This window comes from Xyrauchen texanus, chromosome 30 (genome assembly GCF_025860055.1).
Source record: "Xyrauchen texanus isolate HMW12.3.18 chromosome 30, RBS_HiC_50CHRs, whole genome shotgun sequence".
NCBI classification, from domain to species: Eukaryota; Metazoa; Chordata; class Actinopteri; order Cypriniformes; family Catostomidae; genus Xyrauchen; species Xyrauchen texanus.
Window position 1 is genome coordinate 23,708,363 of NC_068305.1, and position 15,285 is coordinate 23,723,647.

General features: G+C 42.4%; 1 protein-coding gene across 1 annotated transcript in view; it reads right to left on the bottom strand.

Moving 5' to 3' along the window:
• Positions 1-15,285, bottom strand: part of gmds (GDP-mannose 4,6-dehydratase) — a gene marked incomplete at its 5' end in the record, with an annotated part of 92,604 nt that overhangs the window by 9,717 nt on the left and 67,602 nt on the right. Inside the window, 2 exon segments of the mRNA XM_052098507.1 lie at positions 3,707-3,803; positions 4,106-4,224. Of these exon segments, the coding sequence (XP_051954467.1) occupies positions 3,707-3,803; positions 4,106-4,224 (216 nt within the window).

Sequence of the window (15,285 nt, forward strand, 5' to 3'; positions counted from 1 at the left end):
TGGAGTTTTTGCATAAATCAAAGCTTTTTTTTAGAGGTCTGCTCATTATGCCCTTCTCTTCCAAAATGAAAAATGAAAAGAAAAAACGATGAGGGTTTCCTGGGGACTGTCTGGAAAATAAAAAGTGAAAAAGAAAAAATGCCTTTGGCTAACGTTGGTCCTCCTTCCCTAAAGTGCCTCATAAAAATTGTTTAAATCAGCATCCGAAGGAATGAAATGGATGTGAAAATCGCATTCACTGAAAGGCTGAGTGGGGACCGCAGGGTTCACACAGCGGTCTTCAGCGGTTGTTTGGGGGCCACATTCATCAGTTCAAGCCTTCACTATTAAACCCACTCAATCAGCTAAAAGAGAGCTCACTCGGTTCCTATGTGTTCATTATTACACCCAATCCGCAGCCTACTTCTATGTGTGTGTAAATGGGAGAATAAAATAGAGAGAGAGAGAGAGAGAGAGAGAAAGAGAGAGAAATAAAAGAATTTCCAATATTTATTTTACAGCCAATTCTCCTGCTGGAAATCGTAAAAAGTAACCAAAATTCATGCTAATATTTCAAGCTTCATTTAAAACTAGGTATTTCAGGCCTTAAAAAAAGTTGGCAAATAATTTCAGTGCACGCACACACATGCACACACATGCACGCACACACACAGTCTCTTTGTCTGTGAGTAGATGGTGTGCGATGGACAGCCAAGTGCATTACCTGCTTTTCTCATTGGGAAGCTAAAACTATGCCTCCTAAAGGAATGTGAGTGTGCGTCATCTGAAAGAATACGTCCAGTGAAATGTAGATACAGGTTTTATTTGCAGCGAAGCCACAGAAGAAATCCCCCCTGCGTACAAACTTCCACACAGATACTCTTAATATGAGATCTCTAAAAGTTAGGCAAATAAAGGCAGGTGATTTGTGTATCATTATTCACTCACAATTTACGCACTTGCAACCACAAGTTACGTCTAGAATGATAGCCATCACTCATAGCCTTCAAATGTTGATTTTGGGAATGATAATAATGCACAGAGCCATTCTTCTAAAAGCAGTTTGGGTGTGACGGTTATTTTTAACGTTGTTGTGGAATCTTTCAGTCTTAAGATTTGTATCTGTTGGTAATTACTTATTCATTACTCACGCAGGTGTAGTCCACTTGGAAACAGATTAGGATGGCTCCAAAAAACACCAGTTTATTTGACGAAGAGCGTTTCTTTAGATAAACATTTAGAACATTCTAGACAATTGACCTGCTCCTTTCTCTCAGGGGCTATTAATAGGTGTGTGTTTGTGTATGCATTTACTCCCCGCTGGCAAAGCAAGTACGCTGGCAAAGAGGACTAAGAAGCATAATCATATGTGTGAAATTGAAGCAAGATCACTTCTTTGAGCCTCATTCTGCTTCTGCCAGAAGAAGTTATTTGATTAATTATAGGCTTAATCCAACAGGTTTGATTAGTTATAAACATGTTCATATGTAGCCTGTGGACAATACATTTGTACATCTCTCTACCTCACACACACACACACACACACACACACACACACACACACACACACATGTTGTGTTTCCATGTTTTATGGGGACTTTCCATAGACATAATGGTTTTTATACTGTACAAACTTCATATTCTATCCCCTAAACCTAACCCTACCCCTGAACCTAACCCTCACAGAAAACTTTCTGCATTTTTACATTTTCAAAAAACATAATTTAGTATGATTTATAAGCTATTTTCCTCATGGGGACCGACAAAATGTCCCCACAAGGTCAAAAATTTCGGGTTTTACTATCCTTATGGGGACATTTGGTCACCACAAAGTGATAAATACACGCTCACACACACACACACACACACACACACACACACACACACACACACACACACACACACACACACACACACACACACACACACACACACACACACACAAACAAACTCTTTCAGCCTTGTACACCTCGTGAGTGATCTGCATCTTCTGCAAATATCTCATGAGGAAATGCAGTGATTTACTCACTACCACAGAGGTTAAAGGTCAAATTCTCATTTCACCTCTCTGTTGATGGATGACCTTTGTTCAGTTTGTACCTTACAGAGTATGGTTTAATTAACTTATCTTTGTTACCCTTTTTTCTTAGCTATTAATTTTGTACCTTATAATAGTTTTACTTTTAGAAGCTTTTATAATCTACCCTTAGATAAAAATGTTTTTTAAAAAACTGTAGGCTGATATTTTGCCACTTACCTTATTTTTTATCATCAGATTAAGGTTTTGCTTAGGAATAGAATAAGTACAAAAGCTAATACTTTTACTGAACATGGAATGGATGTATTGAACACATGGCAGGCCAAAATGTTAAGGGCACCACAATGAAAGATAATGCAAGATAATAAAAATAAAAAAAACAGATGACTAATGAGGGTATATATATACAGTATATATATATATATATCACATATATATATATATATACTGTACATATAGCACATCTAAAACATTTTTGTTCTTCTGTTTTTGCTGTTCAAAACAAAGAACAAAGAATTTTGATATAGCATAAAAAATCAATATGTATATTCAGCATGCTTTACTTCTTGGGATTTCATTTATTTTAGTAGGTGTTTCTTTATATTAAAGACAGAAATAGTTATAAACATTATATAACAATGCAATACAGTTACGGAATTAATTAAAAATAAACTATTGTTCTGTCATTTTTCATGCTTATGACCAATATGCCAATAGTTTTAAGGGAGAGTTCACCCAAATATGAAAATGTTCTCATCATTTACTCACCCTCATGCCATCCCAGGTGTGTATGACTTCACTGGAGTCATATAGATTACACTGATGCAGCCATTATGTCCTGTTTGGAGCTTCTATGTCCTGGCCACCATTCACTTGCATTGAATGGACCAACAGAGCTGAGGTATTCTTATAAACATTTTAATTTGTGTTCAGCAGAAGAAAGAAAGTCAAACACATCTGAGATGGCATGATGGTGAGTAAATGATAAGAGAATTTTCAATTATGAGTGAACTATTCCTTTAAAATGTAAGAGGCAAAGAAAACTGCATTTATAGCCTCTCTATAACACACACCCACGCATATCTAAGAATATTCAACACGTTTTTTGTACAGTATAAGGGCTTTTCACACTTGAAATTGTTACCCAGATCTTTCTTAGAACACACATGGAAAAGGAATACTGTCTCATAGTCACACCAGTTATTGTGTTTGTCACCACTGTTCACTATTTTACCAGTTTCCCTAAAATGGAGAAAGTAAACAGAGCATAAAGGTTTCTGTGACTATACAACTTTCATGAATATTAAATGAGTTAAGCTCTGAGGCATTATATGATTGGTGGTCTGTTGTTTAACAACTTTCTGCATTCAAAACAATCAAACACTGCATCGATTCACCCTATATATCTTTGCAACCACAATGCCGGGTAATCCTGCTCCGGAGCAGGGTTTCATAGCCCTGCATTAACCCCCATTCAAAATTACAAGTGTGAAACATTGCTTTACCCAAGGTTCAAATGGGGTTTTTAAAAGCCTTTGGCTTTTTTGGATAACCCTGGGATAAGCACAGTGAGAAAAGCAGAATATCAAACACTAATTCCTTGCATGCTCTTTTGGCCACCAATGCACTTTGCAGGATCTTTTACTATGAACTTTGATTACACAGGAAGATACAAACACAGCGACTCACCACTTCAGTTGGCCGGTAGTACTTCAGATCAACCTTCACATGGATGGCTCCTGTATACTGACAGCAGCCCACCTCCTTCTCATCCTTCCCTTCCCACCTGAGAGAGAGAGAGAGAGAGAGAAAGAGATAGAGAGAGAGAGAGAGAGAGAGAGAGAGAGAGAGAGAGAGAGAGAGAGAGCGAGAGAGAATGAGTTTTCAACACATTCCTTCATCTTATTTCTCTGTTGCCCAGTTCAGCTGTCTTCATATCTATTACATATTCATGATATTTATAGAGTGTTTGCATGTTGTTTTGTGGTCTTGTACAGGCTTTCTGAAAATAAAGACCAGATGGGCCAGATTAACCAGATGGGTTTCAATCTGTGGTAGATGTGTATATGTGGGTTTGCATGCTCTTACACAATGGTTTTGCCCACGTGTTTGAAGGCCTTCTCAACAAATTCCCATATACTGTGCACCTCTCCTGTTGCAATGACAAAATCTGCAGGCTCCTCCTGTTGAAGCATCAGCCACACAGCCTATGAAAAAAGACAGAGAAAGAGTGATAAATATCTTTGTTATGAAGTATTTTCAATTTCAAAATCATTAAATGACACATACAGTGGCCCCAAAAAGTTACTGGACACATATGTAACACTTAAAAACATCACCCTTTAATTCAATATATTATAGCTAAAATGCATTTTGCATGAAAAAAAAAAGTTTTGTTAATTTTTTTACTATAAAATTAAGAAAATGTTGGTTGTCAAACTTTATGGTAAATGTCAATAGATATTGTCATCATCTACACCTGTGGTTCCTCTCCTAGGGCACCTATAACATTCAGACATTTTTAAGTGTGACTTTAGTGTCCAAAAGAGTAGATCAAATGACATCATATTCAATAATGACATCATATCAAGATGCAAATACGATGATAACATCCTCAGATAGAGGTTCAATTGAATTCAAGGCTGTATGCGTCCATACTAAATTTCATAATTGAAATGATCATATTTGGGATCAAGAATCCACATATACACATGACACAGATTTAATCCAGACTCATCTGCTCCCAGTAGTATATGCTTTTATGTGGTTATGATCTTATACACACCCCAACACACACACAAACGTCCATCTCTGTCTTGACGTCAACACAAACCCTCATGGGATATCAATTGTGGGAATAAAGCAGAGAGTTCCCAAGTCCATACAACCACAACACAATGACACAAACACACAGAATGTATCAACGTGGTCTATGTGATGACTTAGATGAAGAGAGAGAGAGACTGACAGCCTTCTGAAAAATAAATGGTGAGATACTGAATGCAACAGGTCAGTGGGTCAATATCTTCACACTCTTTTGTCTTCTGTCTCTGCCTGGCAGTAGCTGCATTTCTGACACACACACACACACACGCACACGCACACGCACACGCACACGCACATGTTGGGTTTCCATGTTTTATGGGGACTTTCCATAGACATAATGATTTTTATACTGTACAAACTATATATTCTATCCCCTAACCCTACCCCTAAACCTAACTCTCACAGAAAACATTCTGCATTTTTACATTTTCAAAAAATATAATTTAGTATGATTTATTATCTGTTTTTCTCATGGGGACCGATTTTACTATCCTTATGGGGACATTTGGTCCCCACAAAGTGATAAATACACGTACACACACACACACACACACACACACACAAACACACAAACACGCTTTCTGACTCCAGTACTTAGGGTTTAGCCAGTTGGCCAGAGAATCGCCTCACGATCCCTTGATAGGACTCCACTCTTTTGTTCCCCTCTGCTTGACGGAGGGATAAAGACCCCATCAGCACATTTTATACGCTGCAGTGGGAGCGCAGGATTTGGCTGTCCAGCTCATTCATATTTCACTCCTGCTTTACTCACTCAAAAAACTCTCAAACGAGATAACAGGCAGACAGACAGAGAGAGAGAGAAAACTCATAGCAAGAGACTTTGGATTTCATCATAACATAAACTCTCACAGCAAACAAACTGCATTATGAATGCCTATAGGTTATTAAAGGAGGCTGTTCTAAATCATACAACACCAAGGAACCTCTGTAAAAGATAAAGAGCATGTTTTGGTTCTGATGGATTTCTGTTGGATGTGGTCTGTAATTTTAGGATTGGATTTCTGTGATGTATTAAACATTGCGAATTCTGATTTAAAATGGTCAATAAGAAAGAAAAAACACCTAGCGGGCTAACACAGATGACTTTGAAGCATAATTAAATTTGGGTTTAAAATTACATACCAATCAGTAATGTTTAGCATTTTATGCCACCTCAGTTATATTTCCTTTTTTTGGCAGATAAAACTTAAAGAGCACCTATTATGGTTTTTAAATGTGTCTAATTTGAATTTAAAGGTCTCATACTATAGATTTACATGCATCCAAGGTAAAAAAAAAAAAAAAATCTTTAATTTGCTCATAATTTAAATTGCAGCATTATCTTTTTTTCCCAGTGTCAAAAAACGACTCGTTTAATCATCCATTCTAAAGCATTCATTCTAAACTCCTCCTTTCTGAGAGCCTACCCTGCTCTGATTGGTCAGATGTCCCAGTTTGTTGTGACTAGTGTGTCGGAATGCCCACTACCATATCCGGGTTTCAGCTCTGTCTGGAATTTCTTTTACCATACCAACTTGAGCCCGAGTCCGTTACATCGTTACATAGTGATACATCGGAAGATCAACCCGAACCACCATCGCTAGCACGACAAGAACAGGACATTTCACAGTGGCAAATATATATGTAGTTTCACAATAACATGAGTTAGCCAGTTTGGCTAACAGCTTGCAGGCTAACAGCGTGCACTGGCTGTACACATATACAGACCAGAGGCGATGTTTTTGTTACTAAATTACGTAGGAAAGTACAGGAAGTCTTGAATTATTAATGACTCGTTTCAGGTGTTCAGAATCTGTTCTTTCTTTTGGAAGTCAATAACTCCATTTGTCGTGGACTTTGATTTTTGAAACATGACTACATGAAAGGTAAACATGACTACATGAAAGGTCATATTTGAAAAACCATAATAGGTGCTCTTTAACATTAAAACAAAATTTTTAATTAAATATACATTATTTCTTGCAGATATTCATACAATAACACATACAGTATAAACAGTATATTTAAACATACATATTAAATATATTACAGATTCATTATTTAACTTTTTTCCTTGAAAAGGATATTTATGACAAACAGCGGAGGTCATTGCCTCACTCGCAGTATAGTAGTATCTCAGTGACATCATGCACAAAAACATGAAGACAACCCATTGTGTTTTTGTTCTTCATGTTTTTGTTTTGGTGGCTTAATGCGAGGAATATTCCATGTATGTGTTTACACATAGAGTTCTGAAGAAGGACTAGATCAATCTCTGAAAATCTTCCCCTGAGCTACATGTTTTAGTCTCGACAACAACTTAACCTGAGGTAAAAGTTGTTGTTGTGAAAAGTTGCAGATGGTCACACGTCACTGACACAAGCCAGGGTCTTACCATTCTTATCATTCTTACAGTTCGACTTAAGGGTGAAACGTTTGTATTACTACCCTGTTGCTTTTACTAAAATAAGACATCTTCAAAGTGCAGACTATCTTTGTTCTTTATTTCTGTTACAGTTCAACCATTAACATCACAGAACCTAATAAATCAACCAACCATTTGTTTAATAACTAAAGAAAATGTAAAAGAACATTTTATTTACTCATCAAAGTAAGTTTTACCCGCATTTGGTGCTCAGCAAGTGTTCATTTTTGGAACCGATCATTGTGTACAATTATCATGATGCCACACTGTCTAAGGCGGGTGTGATGAATGCGACAATAGAGAAAGGTCAAAAGTTAAGCTTTCAACTTTCCCCAGCACAGCTTCTGTGTGATGAAACCTATGGGTGACTGTGTGTGTGTGTTTGTGTGTGAGAGAAACACAGAGAGAAAATAAGAGAGACAGACATAGCAAGAGACAGAGAGGTCAAGTGAAGAGAGGAAATGGTCTGCAACATTCTCTGATCTTATTTTAGTCATAGCAAGCAGCAATCTTTTTTTCTCTTTTGTTACTCTCTCTCTCACACACACATAAGGGAAAATCACTGTAACAGATTCATTGTTGAAACCACCGTGCTTGTTTTACAGTCTTTACTGTCTGGCAACTTTCTAGTTTTGTCAGCAAAGACTTTTGAATTGCAAAGTGAATTAGCGCCACTGTAAATAAGCAACAGGAAAAATATTCGGAACTGAAACTGCTCTTGCTGTATCTGTCTTAACATCCTTTTCTTTCCATCCTCTTCTCTCCATTCCTCCCTAACTCTCTCCAAGGATCATTAGCGCTGTGAAAGACAGCTGAGAGGCCTGCAGCTCAACTCCCTTCCCTTTCCTTCCTGTTCACACACACTCTACTGCTGTAATGGGAGGCGTTGGGACACCCTGGGACTCTTTGGGCATTGTGTGTCTTAAAAAAGTAAAAACAAGAAGATTGTATGTTTTGTTTTAAAGGGACTACGTGGTTTGGCATCTCATATTACTGACCCACAATATCATACTCCTACTAGGCCTCAAAGGTCTTCAAACAGTTCACATTTGTCTGTTCCTCGATGACTGCCTTCTTTGTTGCTGCACCCATATTAGAACCCTTCCTACTATTGATGTTATTAATATCTTCATAGCGTATCTCTTGATCTCATTGTACATCACCGTGGACAACATTCATTGTTTTTTTTTAACATGTGCTTTATAAATAAAAGTGACTTGATGTAACTAAAAAAGTGACTAAAAACAGATTCAACAAATTTGGCTTCAACCTAATGAAACACAAAAATGATAGATTTAAATGACACGATGAGACTACATTTAAAGGCAACCCTAAAAACATAGAAAACACTTTATCAGTCTGCCTGCTCTAGTCTGGCTCCAGGATTTAGGCGCCTTTAACATCAGGCTAACACAAAATCACCCTCTGATCCAAAGGAAGACAGAGTTCTGTGCATAGATCAGCAAACACACACATACATCTGTTTAGCTCAAAGAGGTAGATCAGAACGTGAGGTTCAAGGACGGTTCCCTGCTCCAGTAGATGAGGGCGTGTTTGGACATCTCTGAGCTTTCCAAAAATGACACATAGTTTGTCTTAAAATCTGTTTCAGTGTTTCCCCCTAGATTCATCCATGCAAACATATATAAACTTCTTCAAGCCGCTGGAGGATGGAGAGAAGGGTTTAAAAGGAACTTAATGTGAAAGAGAAAGCCAAGGATTAACTGCAATGGCATCCTCTTCTCAGCAGCAATGCCTCTTTTGTTTTCTACATCTGGGCGTGTTACTGTATTTTCCCGCAGGCTATTTAGGGTGAGGTATTTTGCAATATTCAAATCATCTTAAATTCAGGGTTGGTAAATTATGACAGATTATGCAATCGTTGATCTTGTAAGCACATGTATCTGTAACAGAGACTCAGGTAGGCTGGGATCCATAAGCAGTGTTTTATTGAAACTCACAGATATATGCAAGCAATGGTCAAGCAATGGGGAATCAGGGCAAACGTAGGCAGAGCAGGAGCGTTGTGAGGGAAGCAGGATGTCAGGGCAGGCAGCAAGGGCAATCACGAAGAGACAGGCAAGGTTCAGGTAGGCAGGCAGTAATCAATCGTAGACAACAGGGAAAGCAAGGTCGGTAGGCAGATAATCAAACAGGAATGGTAGTAGAACGCTCAGTAGTGTAGCCGGAACAAACAAGACTTCACCCCGAGTGTGTGACTGCGTGTAGCTTAAATACAGGGAGATGAAATGGGGATCAGCTGTGGATTGATCAAGCCCGGTATGTGGGTAATTAGAACTCAGGTGAATCGGATCTCCGGTGGCCGACCACGGAGGTGCTCTCGAAAGCGTTTGTGACAGAACCCTCCTCCTATGAGCGGCTCCTGAAGCGAGGACCTGGTCGGCGCCGGGGTCGACCTCGAGGGCGGAGGGCCGGTCTCTCTGGATGGACTCTCGGACTGTGGGGGCGTCGCAGGCAGTTGGCGTGTAGATGCCCCGCTTGACCGCAGTAGAGGCAGAGGTTGTGCGAGAGGCGGCGTTCCTTCTCTTCGTGAGAGAGATGGGTCCGACCGACCTGCATAGGTTTGGGTTCCTCGTGGAATGAGCGAGTCGGAGCTGCCGGCGCGAACCACCGGGTTGACCGCCTGGAGCGGATGAGGTTGTCAAGGCATATGACGAGAGTGTTGAATTGATCAAGAGACATACCCTCGTCGTGGCAGGCCAGTTCAGACTGAAGCTCGGCACTCAGCCCTTGTCGAAAGTGGCGCTTGAGGGGGCTTTCCGGCCAGCCGGTCTGCGTAGCGAGAGTGCGGAAGGGAAGCGCGTAGTCGCTGCCGTCGCGATTACCTTGGCGCTAGGGCTATCAGCTGTTCGCCTGGGCTCTTGCCACTCTCGGGGTGATCAAAGACTGTGGTCAGGCTGCCCATGAAGGATTCGTAGGTTGACTGGGCGAAACCCTGGTTGGTCCAGATCGCGGTAGCCCAATCAAGAGCTCGGCCCGTGAGCACAGAACATACAAAGAGGATCTTACTCTCATTGGTGGGGTAAAGTGCTGGTTGTTGAGAGAGGAAGACCGTGCACTGCATGAAGAAGCCTTTGCACTTCGAGGGCGTACCGTCAAACTTCTCGGGATGTGCGAGGCGAGGGCCGGTGATCGGTTGGTAGTGAGGAACGGCGTCGGCCGCTGGGCTGGCTGGAGGCGCGGTGAGCGCCGGTGCTGGCTGGCTGAGAGCTTGTACAGCCCGCATAATTTCATCCATGGCGGTCGTCAGACGGCCGAGTTGATGGTGTTGTGCAGATAGCTGATTCGCTTGGGTGGTGAGCTCTTCAGCCATACGTGATATCACCGCTGGATCGATGTTTGGGCGAAGTCTTCTGTAACAGAGACTCAGGTAGGCTGGGATCCATAAGCAGTGTTTTATTGAAACTCACAGATATATGCAAGCAATGGTCAAGCAATGGGGAATCAGGGCAAACGTAGGCAGAGCAGGAGCGTTGTGAGGGAAGCAGGATGTCAGGGCAGGCAGCAAGGGCAATCACGAAGAGACAGGCAAGGTTCAGGTAGGCAGGCAGTAATCAATCGTAGACAACAGGGAAAGCAAGGTCGGTAGGCAGATAATCAAACAGGAATGGTAGTAGAACGCTCAGTAGTGTAGCCGGAACAAACAAGACTTCGCCCCGAGTATGTGACTGCGTGTAGCTTAAATACAGGGAGATGAAATGGGGATCAGCTGTGGATTGATCAAGCCCGGTATGTGGGTAATTAGAACTCAGGTGAATCGGATCTGGTGCTCTCGAAAGCGTTTGTGACAGTATCCAATCAGCATTCTCCAACAAACTTCTCAAATCAATGGCCAATCAGAGGGAATTGTGATGCCAATTTTTACGAATAAATTAAAGGTAGACTGATATATTGGATTTATCGATTAATCAGTGCTGATAGTTGCTTTTTGGAGATATCAGTTATCAGCAAAAATCAATGCCAATATTTTTCTTCTGTGTTCTTCTGTGGCCGGCGCTGGAGATTTCTACAGAGGTTCTACAAACCACGGCTTGGTTCTACAGTGTAAAAGTGGCCTCTAGAAATGAAATAATAACAATCACTGACACCTTGTGGGGATATGCTATATATAAATCTTTATATTAAGATACAGCCCCCAAAAGCATCAGTCTGACATGTGTACTTAGAAAAGCCCTTATATTAAATCTGTTTCAGACATTTTGATAGCAAAATGTATTGCTGTGGACTGCAGGCCAATATTTTGCCTTCTAAAGCCACCTTTTGTTTCATCAATGCTTTACTCGTCTGCCACAATCATGTAATGCATTTTAATTATCGGATTTATTATTTTTCATAATATAGTGTATATATGGTGGTGGCTTAGTGGGCTAAAGCACATAACTTTTAATCAGAATGTCACTGGTTCGATCCCCACAACCACCACCATTGTGTCCTTGAGCAAGGCACTCAACTCCAGGTTGCTCCGGGGGGATTGTCCCTGTAATAAATGCACTGTAAGTCGCTTTGGATAGAAGCGTCTGCCAAATGCATAACTGTAAATGTAATATTTCATTTATAATTATTTGGATTATTTAATCATTATTGAATTATTTTTATTTGAGAGCTTTCTCAGCAAATATTTATATGTGTCAATATTTAAATTGACATACAATGTAATTAATTTGATTAATACATTTTAATCAACTGACAGACCTAATATATATATATATATATATATATATACACACTGGAGATCATACTGTATGAAAAGCTTAATTTGGTTGGTACTTAAATATAGAGCATTGTAACGGAGCCAAGTCACCGTCATTTTAAAATAATCTCTATATACTGTATACTGTGTGTGTGTGTGTGTGTGTGTGTGTGTGTATATGTGTCTGGCTAAACAACCCCCTACCTCCGTGTGGTGCCGGACGGGCAACGTTGTAGGCAGCGCCATGAGGGGAGGGCCAATAAAGACTGTTCCCTCCCCTTTCTGTCATGGTGCTTTACAGCGGCCAAATGGGGGCTCTGGGCGGGTGCTGAGGGCTGGTAACCCCTCTACCCTCAATCTCATTACCACTAAACCACGAGATATAATTAAGCTAGTGCCGGAGGCCCTGGGGGGACAGGCGTCTATGACGTCTCCTGGCCAAACTCCATCAGGCAGAGCCAGGAGACTGAATCCTCACCCTCGGGGCTCCTCCAGAAACAACAAAAAGCCACTACGGATGGCCACGTGGAATGTTCGAACACTCACAACGGAGGAGAGGCTGCCACTCCTCTGTCGGGAGCTGGACCGGTACCACCTGGATCTCTGTGGTGTTCAGGAGGTCCGGTGGACCGGCTCTGGCTCTTGCCACTATGAGGGGTGGACTGTCCTCTACTCGGGGCAGGCGACTGCCAAACAACCGGGAGTGGCTCTTCTTCTGAACAAGAGAATGAAGGCAGCGTGGGAGCGTGGCGGCGAGGTGTGGGAAGCTGTGAGCCCCAGGTTACTTTGGGTTCGCCTTCCCATCAACCAGAGGCGAGGAGTGGTGGTCGTGGTTATTTATGCCCCCACCGAAGACGAACATCCGTGGAGGGATGCGGGAAAGACCGATAAGTCAGATGCCTTCTATGACCTCCTGTCACAGGTGTTGGCTAAAGTGGCCCCTCGGGATAGAATCATCATGTTGGGTGATTTCAATGCCCGAGTTGGTCATGATGCTAGCACCTGGTCAGGAGTGACTGGAAGACATGGGCCTGATCAGCTCAATAACAACGGCAGGAGGCTGCTAGATTTTTGTGCAGCCCATGGGCTTGTAATTACCAACACACTGTTCCGTCATCGGCGCATCCACACAACATCATGGATGCATGCCGGGTCCAAGCAAGAACATCTGCTGGACTACATAGTGACGGAACAGCGGATGCGGGCCCATGTCCTTGACACCAGCTGATCTGCCCACTGACCATCGACTTGTCATCTGTAAGATGCGCCTGCCATTCTTCCACTCCGGTGGTGGGTGTAAACCCAGGGCCCCTTTCAAATCCATAGTGGCCTGGTCTAGGCTAGCTGATGAAAGTTGCAAGCGAGAATTTCAGCATCGCTTGCAGCTGGAGTTGGCATCGTCCCCACTCCTCTGGATGTCGAGGGAAATGGGCGAGGTTTAGGGCTGTGGCTCATGTAACTGCAATGGCAGTTTTGGGCACACGGTCCAGACCTCCTCAGAAACCCTGGCTGACAGAGGAGGTGTTCAGGCTGGCTGAGAAAAGCGACAGGCCCACTCTCATCGTCTACAGCATCCCACGTCAGAGAATGAAGAGGATTACCGCAGCCTTCGCTCGGAGGTTCGGAGAGCCGTGAGGCCTGCAAGGATGGTTGGTGGTCGCGGGTTGCTGAGGAGATGGAGTCTGCCTCAGTGGCCCACGATCACAAATCGCTCTTTAATTCTATCAAAAAGTTACTTGCAGCGCCACACCTATTACCATCATTAGGGGAAAGAATGGTGATCCAATCTCCGACCCCCAGAAACAGGTTTACAGATTTGCTGAGCATTTCTGTGAGGTCCTGGGGAGGGAAGTCCCTGAGCCTGGAAAACATTGTGGGACAAAGTGGGGATGACCCTGCTGGGGCTCATGGTGCCACAAATATTGAAGGAAGAAGTCACTCCTTGTGGGTGGCTGGCTGAGGTACCATCTTTAGAGGAAGTACTGAAGGCGATCCAGAGCCTGAGGCCAGGAAAGGCACCGGGCAGAGATGATCTCCCCAGTGAAATGCTGAGGGAGGGTGGTGTTTGTGCACAGACTGCCCTACATGACATCATAACAACAGTCTGGACCACTGGGCGGGTTCCATGAGGATTGGAAGGATGCCCTGGTGGTCCCTCTCTTTAAAAAGGGGACCGCTCAGATTGTAATAACTATAGGGGCATCTCACTCCTCAGTGTGCCAGGAAAGGTCCTGGCAAGGATTATTCAACATCGCCTTGCCAGGCACGCTGAGGAGAGACTTGCGGAGCCCCAGTGTGGTTTCAGGAAGGGGCGGTCTTGCACAGATGCCATATTCTCTGTCCGTCTGCTACAGCAGAGGTGTAGGGAATTCCAGCAAGACCTACATCTCTGCTTTATTGACCTGGTCTAGGCCTATGATACCATCAGTAGGCCTGGGCTCTGGGTTGTTCTTCGTGCTTTCGGAGTCCCAGACCCGCTGCTCGCGATCATTAAGGACCTTCATGATGGCGAGCGGGCCCGGGTAAAACTACGTGGTCGGGAGTCGGAGCCATTCCCTGTTCACCTTGGAGTGCGACAGGGATGTCCTCTGGCCCCCACGTTATTTAATATCTATTTTGACCATGTGGTTCGTGAAGCCTTCGATGGCTGTACTGGACTGTATTGGTCAACCACATTATGTATGCTGATGATCTGGTGATTGCTGCTCACTCAGAGGAGGAGTTGGAGGTGCTGCTGATGAACCTGGAGCTTGCCACTAAGAGATGGGGCCTGACCATCAGCCCAACCAAAACTAAGCACCTTCCTGGGTATTATGTACCAACGGACACTACACCCCCACAGCTCCCAATTGGTGATGGGGCAGTTGTGGAGAGAGTGGAGTGTTTTCCATCCCTGGGAAGTGTGCTTATGACCAGCTCCGGTTTGACAGCAGAGGTCTCACTCCGAATCAGTCGAGCGGCATTATCTTTTCATTGGCTGCATAATGCTGTGTGGAAGCTACCCGGTTTGTTTTTGTCAGATCATATGAAACACATTCAGTCAAGTGTGTCATATATATATATATATATATATATATATATATATATATATATATATATATATATTGACACACTTGACTGAATGTGTTTCATATGATCTGACAAAAAAACTTTAAAGGCTTTTTCTTAACTTGAAATTCATCATTTAGACAATTAAATAAATTGACAAATGGAGGGTTGAAGGGTGACAACTTTGAAGAAACTAAAATATAAGATTTGTTTACAGTTTTTATCACTACATAATTCCACTTCCCATTTATTGATTTG